Genomic DNA, 13,245 nt, shown 5'->3' with positions numbered 1-13,245 from the left:
CATGGATTTACTTAGGAAACTGGGAAGTCTAAAACACAATGAAAATACTTCAATGTCACCATTTTCCCTGTAACAAGACCAATAATCTATTCATGTCACTTTATAAAATGTTTGATTTACAAAGCAAATACATCTTCCTTGAAAAAGGCATATAAAATGTTTGGTTTCCTATGCAACCTTCAAATTAACATGCAAAGTAATTCTGCTTTTGCCAAAAAAAAAAAAAAAAAAAAAAAAGAGTTCTCATTTCCAGCAAAGAAACAGACACACGTTAAATGTGTTAAAATACTATTTAACAAACAGACTAATATATATCCTAATTTTTAAAAATTCTTGAAATACTATCAGTTTAGTTCACTCAGAAATGAAAGACCCATCTGGCCAACAAAGAGATTTTCTTTACACCACCAAAAATATGTTATCCCAATTTCTCAGGATCTAGTGCTCAAAAATTGTCTATCAGATAATAAAGTGGCAGAACCAAAAGCCACATTTCCTAGCACTCCAGGCAAGGGTGGGAATCCTTATTTGAGTCCCTCATGCTGGAATCAGTCTTTTTCATGAGCAACATTTTATTCCCAAAACTGCTTTTAAATCTTGAATATTCCTTCTTCATTCCAAGCTCTTCTGCTATGCAAGGACATTAACTCTCTACATACATCTGCAGACTACCTTTGAACATTGAAAACACTATCAAAACCCATCTCAAATTATCTTGTCTACTACATTCAAAACAGATATAACCTAATTTATGTCAACACATTTCCATGTCAAAAAGCAGGTTCCAGCTCTCTTCCTTTCTCCTGGAACAAAGCCATACATGTGGGAGCTGGCTTACACCATGCTAAGCCTTTTACTTATGTAGAGTGACAGAGTTACAGATTTTACAAGAAAGAGAAGAAAAAGGCCTTGGAGTTTGATGTGAGGCCAAGAGTACAACCCATAGCAAAAGAGAACGGTCTGGAAGAATGCACAAATTAGAGACTCTGCTATTTAACTTCACAGCAAGTGTAACACCATCATTTATTACATTTTGGCTCTGAAGGGGGTATCAAGAAAGAACCTAAAAGGGGCCGAATGCCGAAATCTTTTTGCAAAGCAGAGTGCTTAAACATCACTTCCTCGGTGCCTTTGAAACTTAAAAATCTGACTCTGGGCAATAAAACTATTTAGTATGTCATGCACATTAAAGCTATTCAATTTGTATCTTGTCATCCTGTGCCAATTTAAATTACAGTTACATGATGATACCTAATTATTTTACCCAAAGAGCAGATAGCAATGTGTAGAATGCCACAGGACCAAGCCAATTCCTACTGAACCCCCACTGGATGAATGGGTCTTACATATAAAAACACTGAAATTCACATGGAAAACTGAGCTTGGAACATTGCTAACAATGTTTTAATTCCATCCTTGGCTGGTAAAGCAATTTAAAATGTGGACATATTATATCCATATACACCACCAAAATAGAACACAATGCTAAATTGTTCTCCTATGTGTGCAGGTGCTTCTGTGGCCCCCTGATAAAATGACAATGTAAATCTTGCATTGACACTATTTCACCCTGAGGCCACTCTGCTTATTATCATACTTGCTGTAAGCTTCTCTCACTTTTTGCTGAGAACTATAAAAGCTTTAGCTGTCCATATCTCAAAATACTTATTTCTTCTTTGCGGACTCATTTGAAAGTCAGTTGAGATTCCAACTGCTGAAAAAGTGTAATGTTTTCAGTGTATTGTTACTATTGCTTAAGTAAACCAATTCTGGAGTCCTTTCTCAATGTGACAGCCAAGAGAGGTAAACAAATGTTCATATAATACTAAAACAAAACAGCTATTTATCACTGTTGGTAGTGGCGACTGTTGGATATAACAATTTCAATGGATGTTAAAAATAATTCTCACTCAAATACCTCTCCCTTTCTTGACATGGACATTTACTTGAACATGAGGAACAAATGTTAAAGCATGCAAAATGGAAAGCAAAACAGTTTCCAAACAGTATTTTTTCTTAGATTCAAATGAACCATGAACAACTTTCTTAATAAGACATTCTTCATTGTCACATAGATTGTAAGCCTCCTCCAACCTACCATTTTGTACCTTTAATTTATACTTAAACTTAGCATTTTGGATGTAAAATCTGAATTGCTGGTATCTTAAATAGCAAGGCAAAGCTGTTAACTTGCATTGGAATTTCACACCACATGTAATATTGGGAATGGTAAAAACTCATTAATACATCACCTCCTGTTATTCTGCCTGGCTTATAAGTACACTCGACAAGTAGAAAATTTCTCACTGTAAATGTACTTACACTTCAATCTGAGCCATACAATAAAGAATACAAAAGGTACAACACAGTAAGAAAAATATCTAGAACTGCAGAAATAAAAGCTTGGTTATAATACTTCCCTTTTTGACAGATTCAGATGGCAGAAAAAGGAAAGGCTTAGTATTTAACTATAGAAAAAGGCCAGGGAAAAGACACCGAGAAAACTCAGACAGCAGCACTGAAGAACAACAGAAAAGGCACAAGAATTTTCAGCTGAGTTTCGGTGAAGTTTTTACCAACAGAAAATACTCCAAAAATTCAGGGTCTAACCTTGCTCATCTCAGGCACACCAAGAACTGCCCTCAGATGCAGTGACACATTTTGCATGAGTTGGTTTGCATGACTAGAAGAGGTACCAATAATAATGCTTTAAAAATTGAAACCACAGCTTATGCTGTCTTTGTAGTGTAGCCATCTATATACTGTGAGTGATTTATAGTTTGGGTTTTTTCCAATTTACATAACAAACAACAGGAAATTTAAAAATATAAAAATTACACGTAAATATGAGCCTAGTTCACATGTTACTACACCACTTCACTTCATACAATCTAAAAATTAGACTCTCATCCCCTGGAGAAAGGGTTCATGCCTTACAACAACAGCATTAAAAGTATCAGTCTGAAAGTCTGGAGCCCTAAAGACTGAGAAAGTTCATGGATGTCAGCGTGGGAAGGATCCTCTCAGTGCAGGCAAGGATCCCTGTACAGGAGAGCTGACGTCAGTGGAAGTGGGAGGGAAATGGTGATGGGAAGTTTGTCGGGGAAATGATTGAGGACAGTTTCAGTGGGAACAGGGAGGATTCAAGAGAGGGTGGATGGCCTCAGTGGAAGCATGGACAGAAAGTGTGGGAGTATCAAAGGGAGGGAGTGCTCATGAGTTCTGAGGGAAAGGAATTACCAGACAGGGAGGAAAGGAGCAGACAGCTTAATGGACTAAAGAACGTGCTGTTAACTGCTGAAATGAGATCCACTTCAGCACTGCAGGTGCCACACAGCATACAGCCTATGCAGAATTATGCAACATGGGTTTGCAGTGACTGCAAAATTCACAGGCAATTTCAGGGTCTGAATGCAGAAAACTTACTGGCTGTAGGGGCATGGATTTAAACTGGCTACCCCACGTCAGCTGATAAATCAAAAGACTATTTCACATTCAGTCCTTCTGACTTGGGAGTAATTTTAATTTCAAACAAATGAAGTATGGATTTAGCCTCTGATCCCCTTGCACCCAAATGCACATATTTCTGTATTAAATGTACCAACAGGGAGAGTTCCTCAAGCAAAGAGGAAGGAAATCTTACATACGTAGAAGAATGACAGAGCAAAATCAAGGTGCTACAGTGTGTATTAATGTGCTGGAGAAGAGCCACACACACACAGGATGTTGGGATAGCATATAATTATGAATATCCAAGCCAATTCTAAATAAACACCCATGAAGTCCTTATGCCTTTCAGCATTTACTCCACTTATGTTATGGATTAAACAGTTATTATTCTAACGGTGTTTAAGCAGGTTTCTATAAATCCAAGTACCTTTATCACAACTTCAACTACAAAAATTCCTGAAAATCATAACTAATATACATGAAAAGGACAGAATATCACAATTTTGACTCCACTTCCTTGAGATTTTTAGAGTTAAAACAAAAATCAGGGAAACTCCTCTTTGCAGCAGTACTGGTTAAGTGTAATTTGATATTCTTTATGTAGCACTGGATAATCCAACCCCAGTCCTTGCATCCAAGTCCTGCTCATCTTTCACTATACTACATGGTTTAATCTGCAGAGGCAATACATTGAAAATTAAGGGAAGAGTTTCCATGGCTGGTTCAATGTTTAAATATGGCACTTAATCCAAGATGCTCATAATTGTCAAATAAAAGCCACATATGAAAATACTAATTAAGGAGGGAGATACAGGTGCCATGACCTAAAAGAGGTTCTTCCGTTTCTCACATACTGTCACCATATTCATACACAACAGAAATAGGTATTACAGCATTTACCTCTGCACACAACCACTTTCAGGATTATTCTGCAAATTTGGGTAGATTAACTTAGGGTTCCCCATACTAGAAAAGAACATGTCACTTTTTAGCTACAGTTTATAAACTGATGCAAATCACAAAATACAGCATGCTCACACCACCCATCCAGAAAATGACCCTCTGCTACTTGACCAGGAGAAAAATACAAGACATGAACACAAAACCAGAGTAAGTCAGGGGCTAGTTAGCAATAGATATAATGTCATTTTACAACTAACATGGGACTTTTTTTTTCTTTTTGTTACATTTTCTGACTTGAAAAATGTGCACTATAGCTAGCAAACTGATTCAGTAATAATAATATTAACAGTAAATCTCATTGCACTATTAAAACTATCCATGTTTTAATGAACTTGACAGTAATGCCAGCCAAAGTGAAAACATGAAATTTACACACAGGCCAAGTTTTGTTCATAGCTCTAACACAGCATTCTGTTGGCTTTAATTTGAGAATATACAACAACTTAAAGCACCCTGAAACCAAGTGAAAGCAGCAGGTTTGTAGCATTTTGTGTTTGTGTGAAGGAACCCCCAGGGCCATAAAGAGTGTACTACACACTCCAAGAAATAGCAATGGTTCTTAATAGCACCCTAACTCTTACAGTTTTTCCTCAAGTCAAAAATCCTTTTAATTACAAAACAGCACCACATCCTGCCCAATGCTCCTTTTGCCTTCAGGAATTTCAGGCTCCTGCACATTGTTTTCAATTTTCTCACTCTTTCTTTCTTTCCAAACAACATCGCTGGGCTGTGAGAACTGCTCTGCAGTGATCCCTCACTTCAGCACAATCTCTGAGACAGCACAGTTATCTAGCACTGCAAATCTGGTCGTACTACACATGCTAATGATAAATGCAAAGAAAGAAATACCATGCTGCCTGACAGCTCAAAAGACTATTACAGGATTTTGCACATGAAAATAATGTAGATGTGATGTGTCCAGCAGATTTTGTATTCAACTGATCACAAACAGAACTCCATTTTCATCTCTCAGAACCCATCTTTCACAGAACTGTGCTAAAGACTGATGACAAGGGCAGAAAATGGGACCTGAGTGATAAAAATCTGAGTGACTGTCAATGAGATGACAGCATGCATACAAACCAACAGCAGCCTATGGTGTCTGGCTGAATTATCCAAACCTAGAAACAAGAATCTGTACAAAGCTCTTGAAGGTGAACAACAAAATTTAACTAAATTAAGACTTCTTCCCACACATGCTTCTGGAAACAGGTTTGAGGGATTTTTCCCCTTGAACAATCACACAAGACAAATTCACAGAACAAAAACTTTGAAAGACTACTTTTGATTCAGGTTTTGTAACATTCAATTATAATCACTATTACAAATTTAGCCAGCGAAACAATTGTCAGGACTCAAGATGACAACTTAAGCTTCCTCAGTGTGGCTGCTGTGTTAAACATGCCGTGAGCTCATCTATCGCGTGTGAACAGGGCCGTAAAGTTCATTTCCTGTGCAGTGTTGTTAACACTAAAATTGAGTTTAGTACACCACCATTCAGCTTCATGTTCTTAGTTAAGCATTGTTAATTCCTCATCAGCTCACTGCTTTCAAAGTGTCTGCTAATTTTTAAGACTTTTTTAAACCATGAAACTTATTAAACTATGACCAAAGATTACTTAATCTGAAGGAAAACAATCAAAGAAAATCACCCACACAACTGAAGTTAATTATTCCAGGTCAATACTCTAGAAGTTGTCTTAATAAGCAAGTAAAAACCCTAAGAAAACAACAAATCATTAGAGTTTCTGTTAGTCTGCAAAACACTTGATATTCAGCTAGATCTCACTTGCATCTCAAGCCTGTATCTTATATTTACAGCATGTGTATCTCAGTTCTTATCACAGCAACCAGAACAGATCAGCCATGTTATATAATGTCCCCAGGGCTGCTCCAATGTGATTTTTCTTACATTTGCAACTACTCATTTTTACAAAATAAAAAATAGTTTCAAAAAAAAAAAAAAAAGCAAAGATATAATCCAAACCTATAACATTAGGAGCTGAAGTACAACTCATAAATAAACAGATAAAAAGCAAACAGACAAACAAGCACTCCACTAACTGTCTCACTTCCAAGAAAATAATCACAAATCACAATTTTTTTCAGTGTGTGTCTGTCAACTCCATACAGTCTTGTGTCCTACCTCTACTCAAAAGTATGGATGCAAACACACGGGAAAACACCCGCAAAAAAATTCCCTATCTGCAGCAACTGACAAGGTCAACAAGTTGTTAATGTAAATCAGTACCCAGAGCAAAACACGCTGCCGCTCTTCCTTCAACTTTCCAAATGGAAGAGGTATGAAAAGTGATCAGCTCAGCTCGCAGATCGCTCCAGACCGCGATCTGCCCCTGCTTCCAAAGGGGACAAGCACAGAGAGCCACGCGGGACAGCCCAGCACCAGCGCGGGGCTCCGCGCATCCCCCCTGCCGGAGGGACCCCCGGCTCCAGCGATCCATGAGACAATTAACACCGCCCTCCTTCCCAGAATTAGGAAAACTCATTCTGTGGAGTGAAGAAAGAGGCTTGGGTGCCTCTACAAAGTCGCCAAGACACTGATTAGTTTATAAACGAAAGTAAAGCCCAAGCCAGGAAAAGCTCCCGCACAGCGGCCGGGAGACTCCTTGGGCTGAACCGCTAGAGCCAGCTCCTGTTCTGAGAGAAACAGCGCTCGTGTTTAGCACCCTTTTTACCTTAACATTGGGTCTGCCGGTCTGGGCCTCTGCCTCCATGCTCTGGCTGTTCTCCCTCTTGTCTTTCTTAGAGGAATTAGTCCTCGCCTCATAAGTGGATGTGTTGTAGCATTTAATGAATAATCCTGGGACGGGGTTGCCTTGCTGCTGTTGAGACATGGTTGTGTTGGTCTGGTGAGGGAAATTGTACTCCTCAGACTCATTGCTACTGTGACAGATCACTCTGCTGTCAGAGAGGTTGGTGCTTGGAACACAGCCCATGCTTTGTGGCCACCTGGGGAATGCTTCTAAATTGTATATATATACGTGTGTATATATATATATATATATATGTATATATATATCTTTCCTTCCCGTTGATATTTTCCCCCTGCTTAATTTTTTTTTTTTTTGTTAACAGGTTGAATCTCTCTCCTGCGTCTCCGCTACACTCTGAAGCATTGCCATCGGTCCCTTCTACACCACCAGAAACGTGTCTGTTCTCCTCGTCCTCCAGGAAACAGGTCCTTTTAGCTCAATCTCAGCAGTGGGCTGGGGAGCTGGAGGGGAGGGAAGGGGGAAATCAAGAACCGGTCGACTTCGTATTTTCACAGATTATTATTGATTTGTCTAAGCCATCGGAGAATCTTGGTAACGTTTTCTTTCCTTCTTGTAAAAGCAGGAAAAAAAAAAGAGAAAAAAAGGGCAAAAACAACAACAAAAAAGGGCAAAAATAACCAAAAAAAAAAAAAACCTCCAAGCCCCAAACCACACACACCTCGGCGCTCAGAGCGGCCGGGGGCACGGCACCATCTCCTCCCCTGAGCCCGGAGCACGGCGCATTTTCCACCCGGGCTCGCTCCGCGTTACCGATTAACCCGGGACCGGGCCGGGGGCCGCTCCCCACCTCCGCTCCGCGCTCCCGCCGAGCCGCGCTCACTCCTCGCGGTCCCGCTCGGCGCTGCGCTGTGCCGGGGGTGCGCTTTGGGGTGTGCTTTGGGGCCAAAAAACCCCCAACGATTTATTAAAAAATAACAGCGGAGAGCGAAAGCCGCCCGGCCGCCCCGGGGAGCCGGCTGCGCTCCTCACGCCGCGCTGGGCTCGTCCCGCGCCGCCTCGGTCGCGGGCGGGCGGGCGGCCGCCGCGGGGGTGACATTCAGGTTCCCGTCGTCGGAAGGAAGGAAGAGCCCCCCGTCAGGCGGCAGCGGGGCTCTCCGGCCGCCGCAGCGGCATCCCGGCTCAGCGCCGCGGGGCAGGGGCGGGCCGGGCCGCGGGGAGCCCCCTCGGGGAATGGGGCACGGCCCGGAGGGCTTCCCTCAGCCGCGGGGGCAGCCGGCGCGGCGGGCGGACGCATCAAAGGGCCTCCATGATGCGGTTGATTTTTTGGGCAGAGAAGTGATGCGAAACGGCGAGAGGAGAAAAATTAAAAAATAAAAAAAATGGGCAAGAAAAATTAAAAAGAGCGAGAAGTAGAAGGAGAACGATCCTAGCGTCCCATCCCGGCGGCAAGGGCTGCAGCGGCGAGAGCTCTGGTTCCCGGGGCCGTGGTGTCTGCATCCCTCAGCAGGGAAATGCCTGGCTCCCCGCAGCCGCCGTCCCTCGCGCCGCGCTCACCTTGTTATTATTGATGTTCCTCGGCGGCGGCCGCGGCCCCTCCGCCGCCCCGCCCGCCCCGCGCCGCCCCGCCCCGCCCGGCTCCCCCCGCGCCGCCCCGGCTCCCGGCCCCGGCTCCCGGCCGAGCCAATGCAGCGCCCGGCGGCGCTGACCTCCGGCCCGCGCTGGCGTCAATGCAGATCAGCGGCCGCGGCCAATGCCGCGCCGGCCCCGCCCGAGCCCGCGGCCCCGCACCGCCGCTCGCACCCGCAGCGCGGCCGCGGCCGCTCAGGGCTCGGGGCAGCTCCGGGACGCCGCCTCGGGGAGCCAGCAAGCGGCCGCCCCGCGAGACACCTGGCGCCCCGCTTCAGAAACCGGACAACGGACTCGGTTGTTGCTTCCCATCGTTTTCCTTTTCGACTCTGCCCATGCCAATTTCTTTGAAAATATTTTTGAAAGCGAAGCCTGTGAAAAGGGAAGATGGTGCTATGGGTGGAGCCAGGCCCCGGGGCTTGGGAAATCAACTGCAGGCAGACTTTTCCTGGAATATGTATGTAAAATAAACCTTTTCTGTTTCTATGTCATATGAAAGTAACTATGCTTCCTTATCCTATAGATGTGCTGGGAGACTAGATGTCTCCATGTACTTTAAGAGAGAACATGCAGTATTTAAAGCCCTGTAGACACCATGCCCAGAGCAAAACAAGTTACTGCCATAGACTATTTGTGTTCCAGAAGTACCAGCTCAAGTGCAGCCCAGGTTCAACGACAGTCATACAACAGTGTACTCTGGCAGAGACCACACAACCCGATGGCATCTTCACGTGCCTCTCGCTTTTTTCACCCTGTCATTCTTAGCTTCTGCTACCTTAATTCTCAATGACTCACAGAGGTGCTTCTCCAAGGTCCTGCCTGTTTCCACTAGCTCAGAGGCAACAGCAATTTGGGGAAGGGCGAATCAAATTTTTGATTTAGGAACATGGTGAAAACCAAATACCAGAGACAGGACTTTTATCAATAAGCTCCAGCATCTGAAGAGGGGAAAATGATGTGTTACACAAGGAAACTGTTTGAACTACTCCTGCTTTGTGCCCTGAGCACTTCTGTGGTCCCCTGGCAGAATCATTGTGTTTCAGAAGAACCCAATTCAGTAGGAGTGCATTTGTGTACATTCAGGACAGCCACACTTTTAACAGTACCTTAATTACATGACAAATGCCATGAGGTCATAATTAAAAGCAAAACGTGCAAATAAGTGATAACTATGGACAACAAGAATGGCAAGAAGCAGCTTTTCACTCACATATGTAACAGCATCACTTGATCCAGATGAGAGCACCTTGTAAAGTTGAGAGATGCAGAGCCAAAAGTCAGTGCTTTTGAGAAATGTGGTTTTTCAGGATAACCACAGTTCTTGCAACGCAGAAATGCTTTTATTTACTTCTCATAATTGCTAGCATTAAAGGCTGGAAAATCAAGTCTTTCCTTCCCCAATGTTTCTGCTACCGTGCAGTTTCAAGGATAAGCAATAGTCACATAAACTTCATCCATCCCATTAATTTAGCTGATCTATCAAGCCTGTTAGAACCAGAAAAGTCAGCTTCCTGTGCCCTCTCACCACTTTGGACACCCACTCAATATAAGCATTTAACAATAAACGAAGGGAAAGGCTTAACATACCCATTTGAAACAGTGGGCACTGTTTGGGGATGGATCTCATCCTCATGCTTTCCTTTACATTAAACATTATTTACTAGATGCCATTAATAAGATCACACTTATGTGCAGCTAGAAAAAGACTCTGGGAGAAGAGAATGCTACAGTTCCTACTTGTGCTGTTAAGCATAAGTGCAGGCTCCCTTCCTCAGCCCTAATGGATCTGTCAGCAAAACTGCTATTGCACTTTATTTCTGGTGGCACTGGAGGAGTCAGAGACAGCAAAACTTCATTTTCAGAGCTGCACATTCAGTTTGCAGTGCTGACACCTAGAGTTAAGCTTTCTACTTGGTAAAATAAATGGGTCTGGTTTGCAGGTACGTAGAGATAAAGTGTACAACTCATGGTGTCATTTTAAAAACATCAATATTGGAAAAATCTCTGCTTTCCACTTTGAATGCAAACAAATTCCCACTCAACTAATACAAAAATTTATGTAAATGACAGGCAAATACTGGGGGGAGGGGAAAATGCTTTGTTTGATAACAGCATGACAAAACGAGAAAATGTACATGCAGATATGACGTGCATGACCACTTACTCTTTTACAAAGTTTTTCCACAACTGTCCACTGGCAGGTTATTACTGATTATTTCTACACCCTAACCTCATTAAAAAAACCAAAACAAAACAAATCCATTTGCAAGATTTTCAGATGAGAACTCACACTGCCTTGAATAGGAGGATGAGATGAGACTGAATAATCCCTTAGTAGTTTAATGAAAGCCATTGAAAAATCACTGGGATCATTGTCACACTGATAAAAATTCAACTAAAGACAAAAAGACTGCTCTTTGAACAAGTCACTGGCACTGGAATTTTCTTGTTTCTCTACAATTTGGAAACACTGGTGCTGGATTTTATTGCCAATAGAAAAATAGAGTTGAAAGTATAGATTTACCCAGAGACTAGAATCAGGGAGAAGGGGTGAAAGCATCAAAATTGTTGGCAATGGTAGTAATTTGTCACTGCACTGTATGAAGTGTGTGGATAAAGGGCCTTGTTCACACTTACTGCTGAAGTGCAGCTCAGGAAATGGTGGGCCCTGTTATAAAAAACAAAAAATCATGCAAAACAGCAGAGGAAGCCTAGGAGTGTAGACACTGGCTGATTAGGGGGAAGTGCAAGGTCAGTACAGAGTCAGTAAGGGAGAGGTCAGAAGTGAACTAGCTCCAGGAGACAGCTGGAGGAATGAGAAAGGTTATTTATGGATATTAAGGTTGAATTTCATTCAGGACTGCAGAATAAGAAAGAATGCTAGGAAAGAGCTTGGAATGATTGTTATCAGCTTCATCTGCAGACGAGCGGGTGCTGGGGAAGATCAAAGTATTTAGAGAACAAAACGTGTCAAAATTAAAAGGATTGAAAAGACACTATTCAGCCACATCCTCATCCTTCTCACAGAGAAATTACATTGGATCCTCCATGCTTTTGACAAAAGACTGAACATACTGCTCCCCCAGATATCCCCCACTATTCCCCATATCTGCTATCTCCCCCCACATTTCCATAAGCAAAACCCTTGCTGTATCAGCAGTGTCCATCCATTTCACACAGACCTTGACCAATTCCCACTGCACATTGTAAGAGTTCATGCACGAGCACTGGGACAGTCCACTCCTGTCCAGTCACACAAAAATGTATGCAAAGGCCCAGAGCAAAAATTGGTCACCAAAATCCAATTCTGATAATACTTCAGTACTTGAGACATGGGCAAGCAGAATCATACAGAAGGAACGATGGGCTAACATCTGCATGAACAACAAATACCAGTGGATACTTTGAAAAAGTGTCTGTCCAGCAAAGGCAGAGCAAGCATGACTGCAGTCCTGTGAGCACAGGCAGCAGTCCTGGTAAGAGAATACTCTATGTAGTTCTAATTGCTTCTCCCCCCAAGCCAGCTGTATGTTCCAACTGTGTCTTCTGCCCTTCTGAAAAGTTAGGCAATCCTGTTGGTCTCTAGGCCAGTGAAGGAGGCAGTGGGGAGAAGGAGGAGGAGAACTGTGGAAAATGTGCCAGCACGTTGAATGGACTCTACAACACTAACTACTGACACGTGCAAGCTGAGAGAGAGTTTTTCTCCCCATCCCAAGATATTCTAGAAGAGGAAACAAGGACCATATGCTGCCTTAGCCCCAAGTGAGTATCAGCATTACACCCCACGAGGGTACATCTGCTTGTTTCTGTATGAGCATCAGGTATCCTGGACCAGGGTGTTTTCAGGTGACACAAGAGTAACATTTGTCCTGAGACAGTTCATCTCCAGCTCCTGGAATGTACAGAAGTACAGTGAGTTTGTTTTCTGCACCACTTTCCTGATGTCCTGAAAAGCCCCAAAGCAGCTGAGAGCAGGCTGTCCTGATGTCCTGGCAGGCTGTCCGGCTGCTGCTGTTGTGTAATTGCAATTGCAGAACACAGACAGCTGTCTGTACCACTTGGAAATCAGAGCCTTCAAGGCAGCCTAAGTCAGCAACTTTTTCAACTCTAGCACTAAAGACATTCAAGTCCAAAGCTCAGATACTTCATGCTTCATCATCAAGCTTCATCATCATAACTGGTGTCAGAACAGCTTTGGCAGCTGTAGTTTACACATCACACTCTGCACTGCTCAGTGATCAGCAGCATAGACCCACTATTTCTAGGAGAAAAATGTACCCCCTTCTCCAGTGTACCTTCTTTCCACTTTGAGTACCTTCTTTACTGTCCATCTGTCCAATGCTTCTCAAGTTTCCCTCAGCATTATACTTCCTCCACTTGGTTTCTGGTGGTCTCTCCCCAAACTGCCCAGGAGCAGCACCTGCTTCCACAACTGATTCAGAGTGAAGGTGAGCAGATCTCTGCCACTCAA

At 43.1% G+C, this 13,245-nt stretch overlaps 1 protein-coding gene across 5 annotated transcripts in view; it reads right to left on the bottom strand.

Annotated features, from left to right (window-relative positions):
* LOC119705000 (high affinity cAMP-specific and IBMX-insensitive 3',5'-cyclic phosphodiesterase 8A-like) overlaps positions 1-13,245 on the bottom strand; it is a 161,846-nt gene that overhangs the window by 119,707 nt on the left and 28,894 nt on the right. For 2 of the 5 annotated variants that reach the window (XM_038146875.1, XM_038146876.1), the window contains exon 1: positions 7,110-7,869. The exons of 2 other annotated variants lie outside the window; for them this stretch is intronic. In XM_038146875.1, coding sequence (XP_038002803.1) covers positions 7,110-7,370 — 261 coding nt within the window. In that variant the 5' untranslated portion in view covers positions 7,371-7,869. Of the gene's footprint in view, positions 1-7,109; positions 7,871-13,245 lie in introns of those variants that run through there. One more of the 5 variants, XM_038146877.1, reaches the window with a different exon arrangement.

Source organism: Motacilla alba, chromosome 10 (genome assembly GCF_015832195.1).
Source record: "Motacilla alba alba isolate MOTALB_02 chromosome 10, Motacilla_alba_V1.0_pri, whole genome shotgun sequence".
Lineage (NCBI taxonomy): Eukaryota > Metazoa > Chordata > Aves > Passeriformes > Motacillidae > Motacilla > Motacilla alba.
This window is presented reverse-complemented; position numbering and strand designations above follow the sequence as displayed.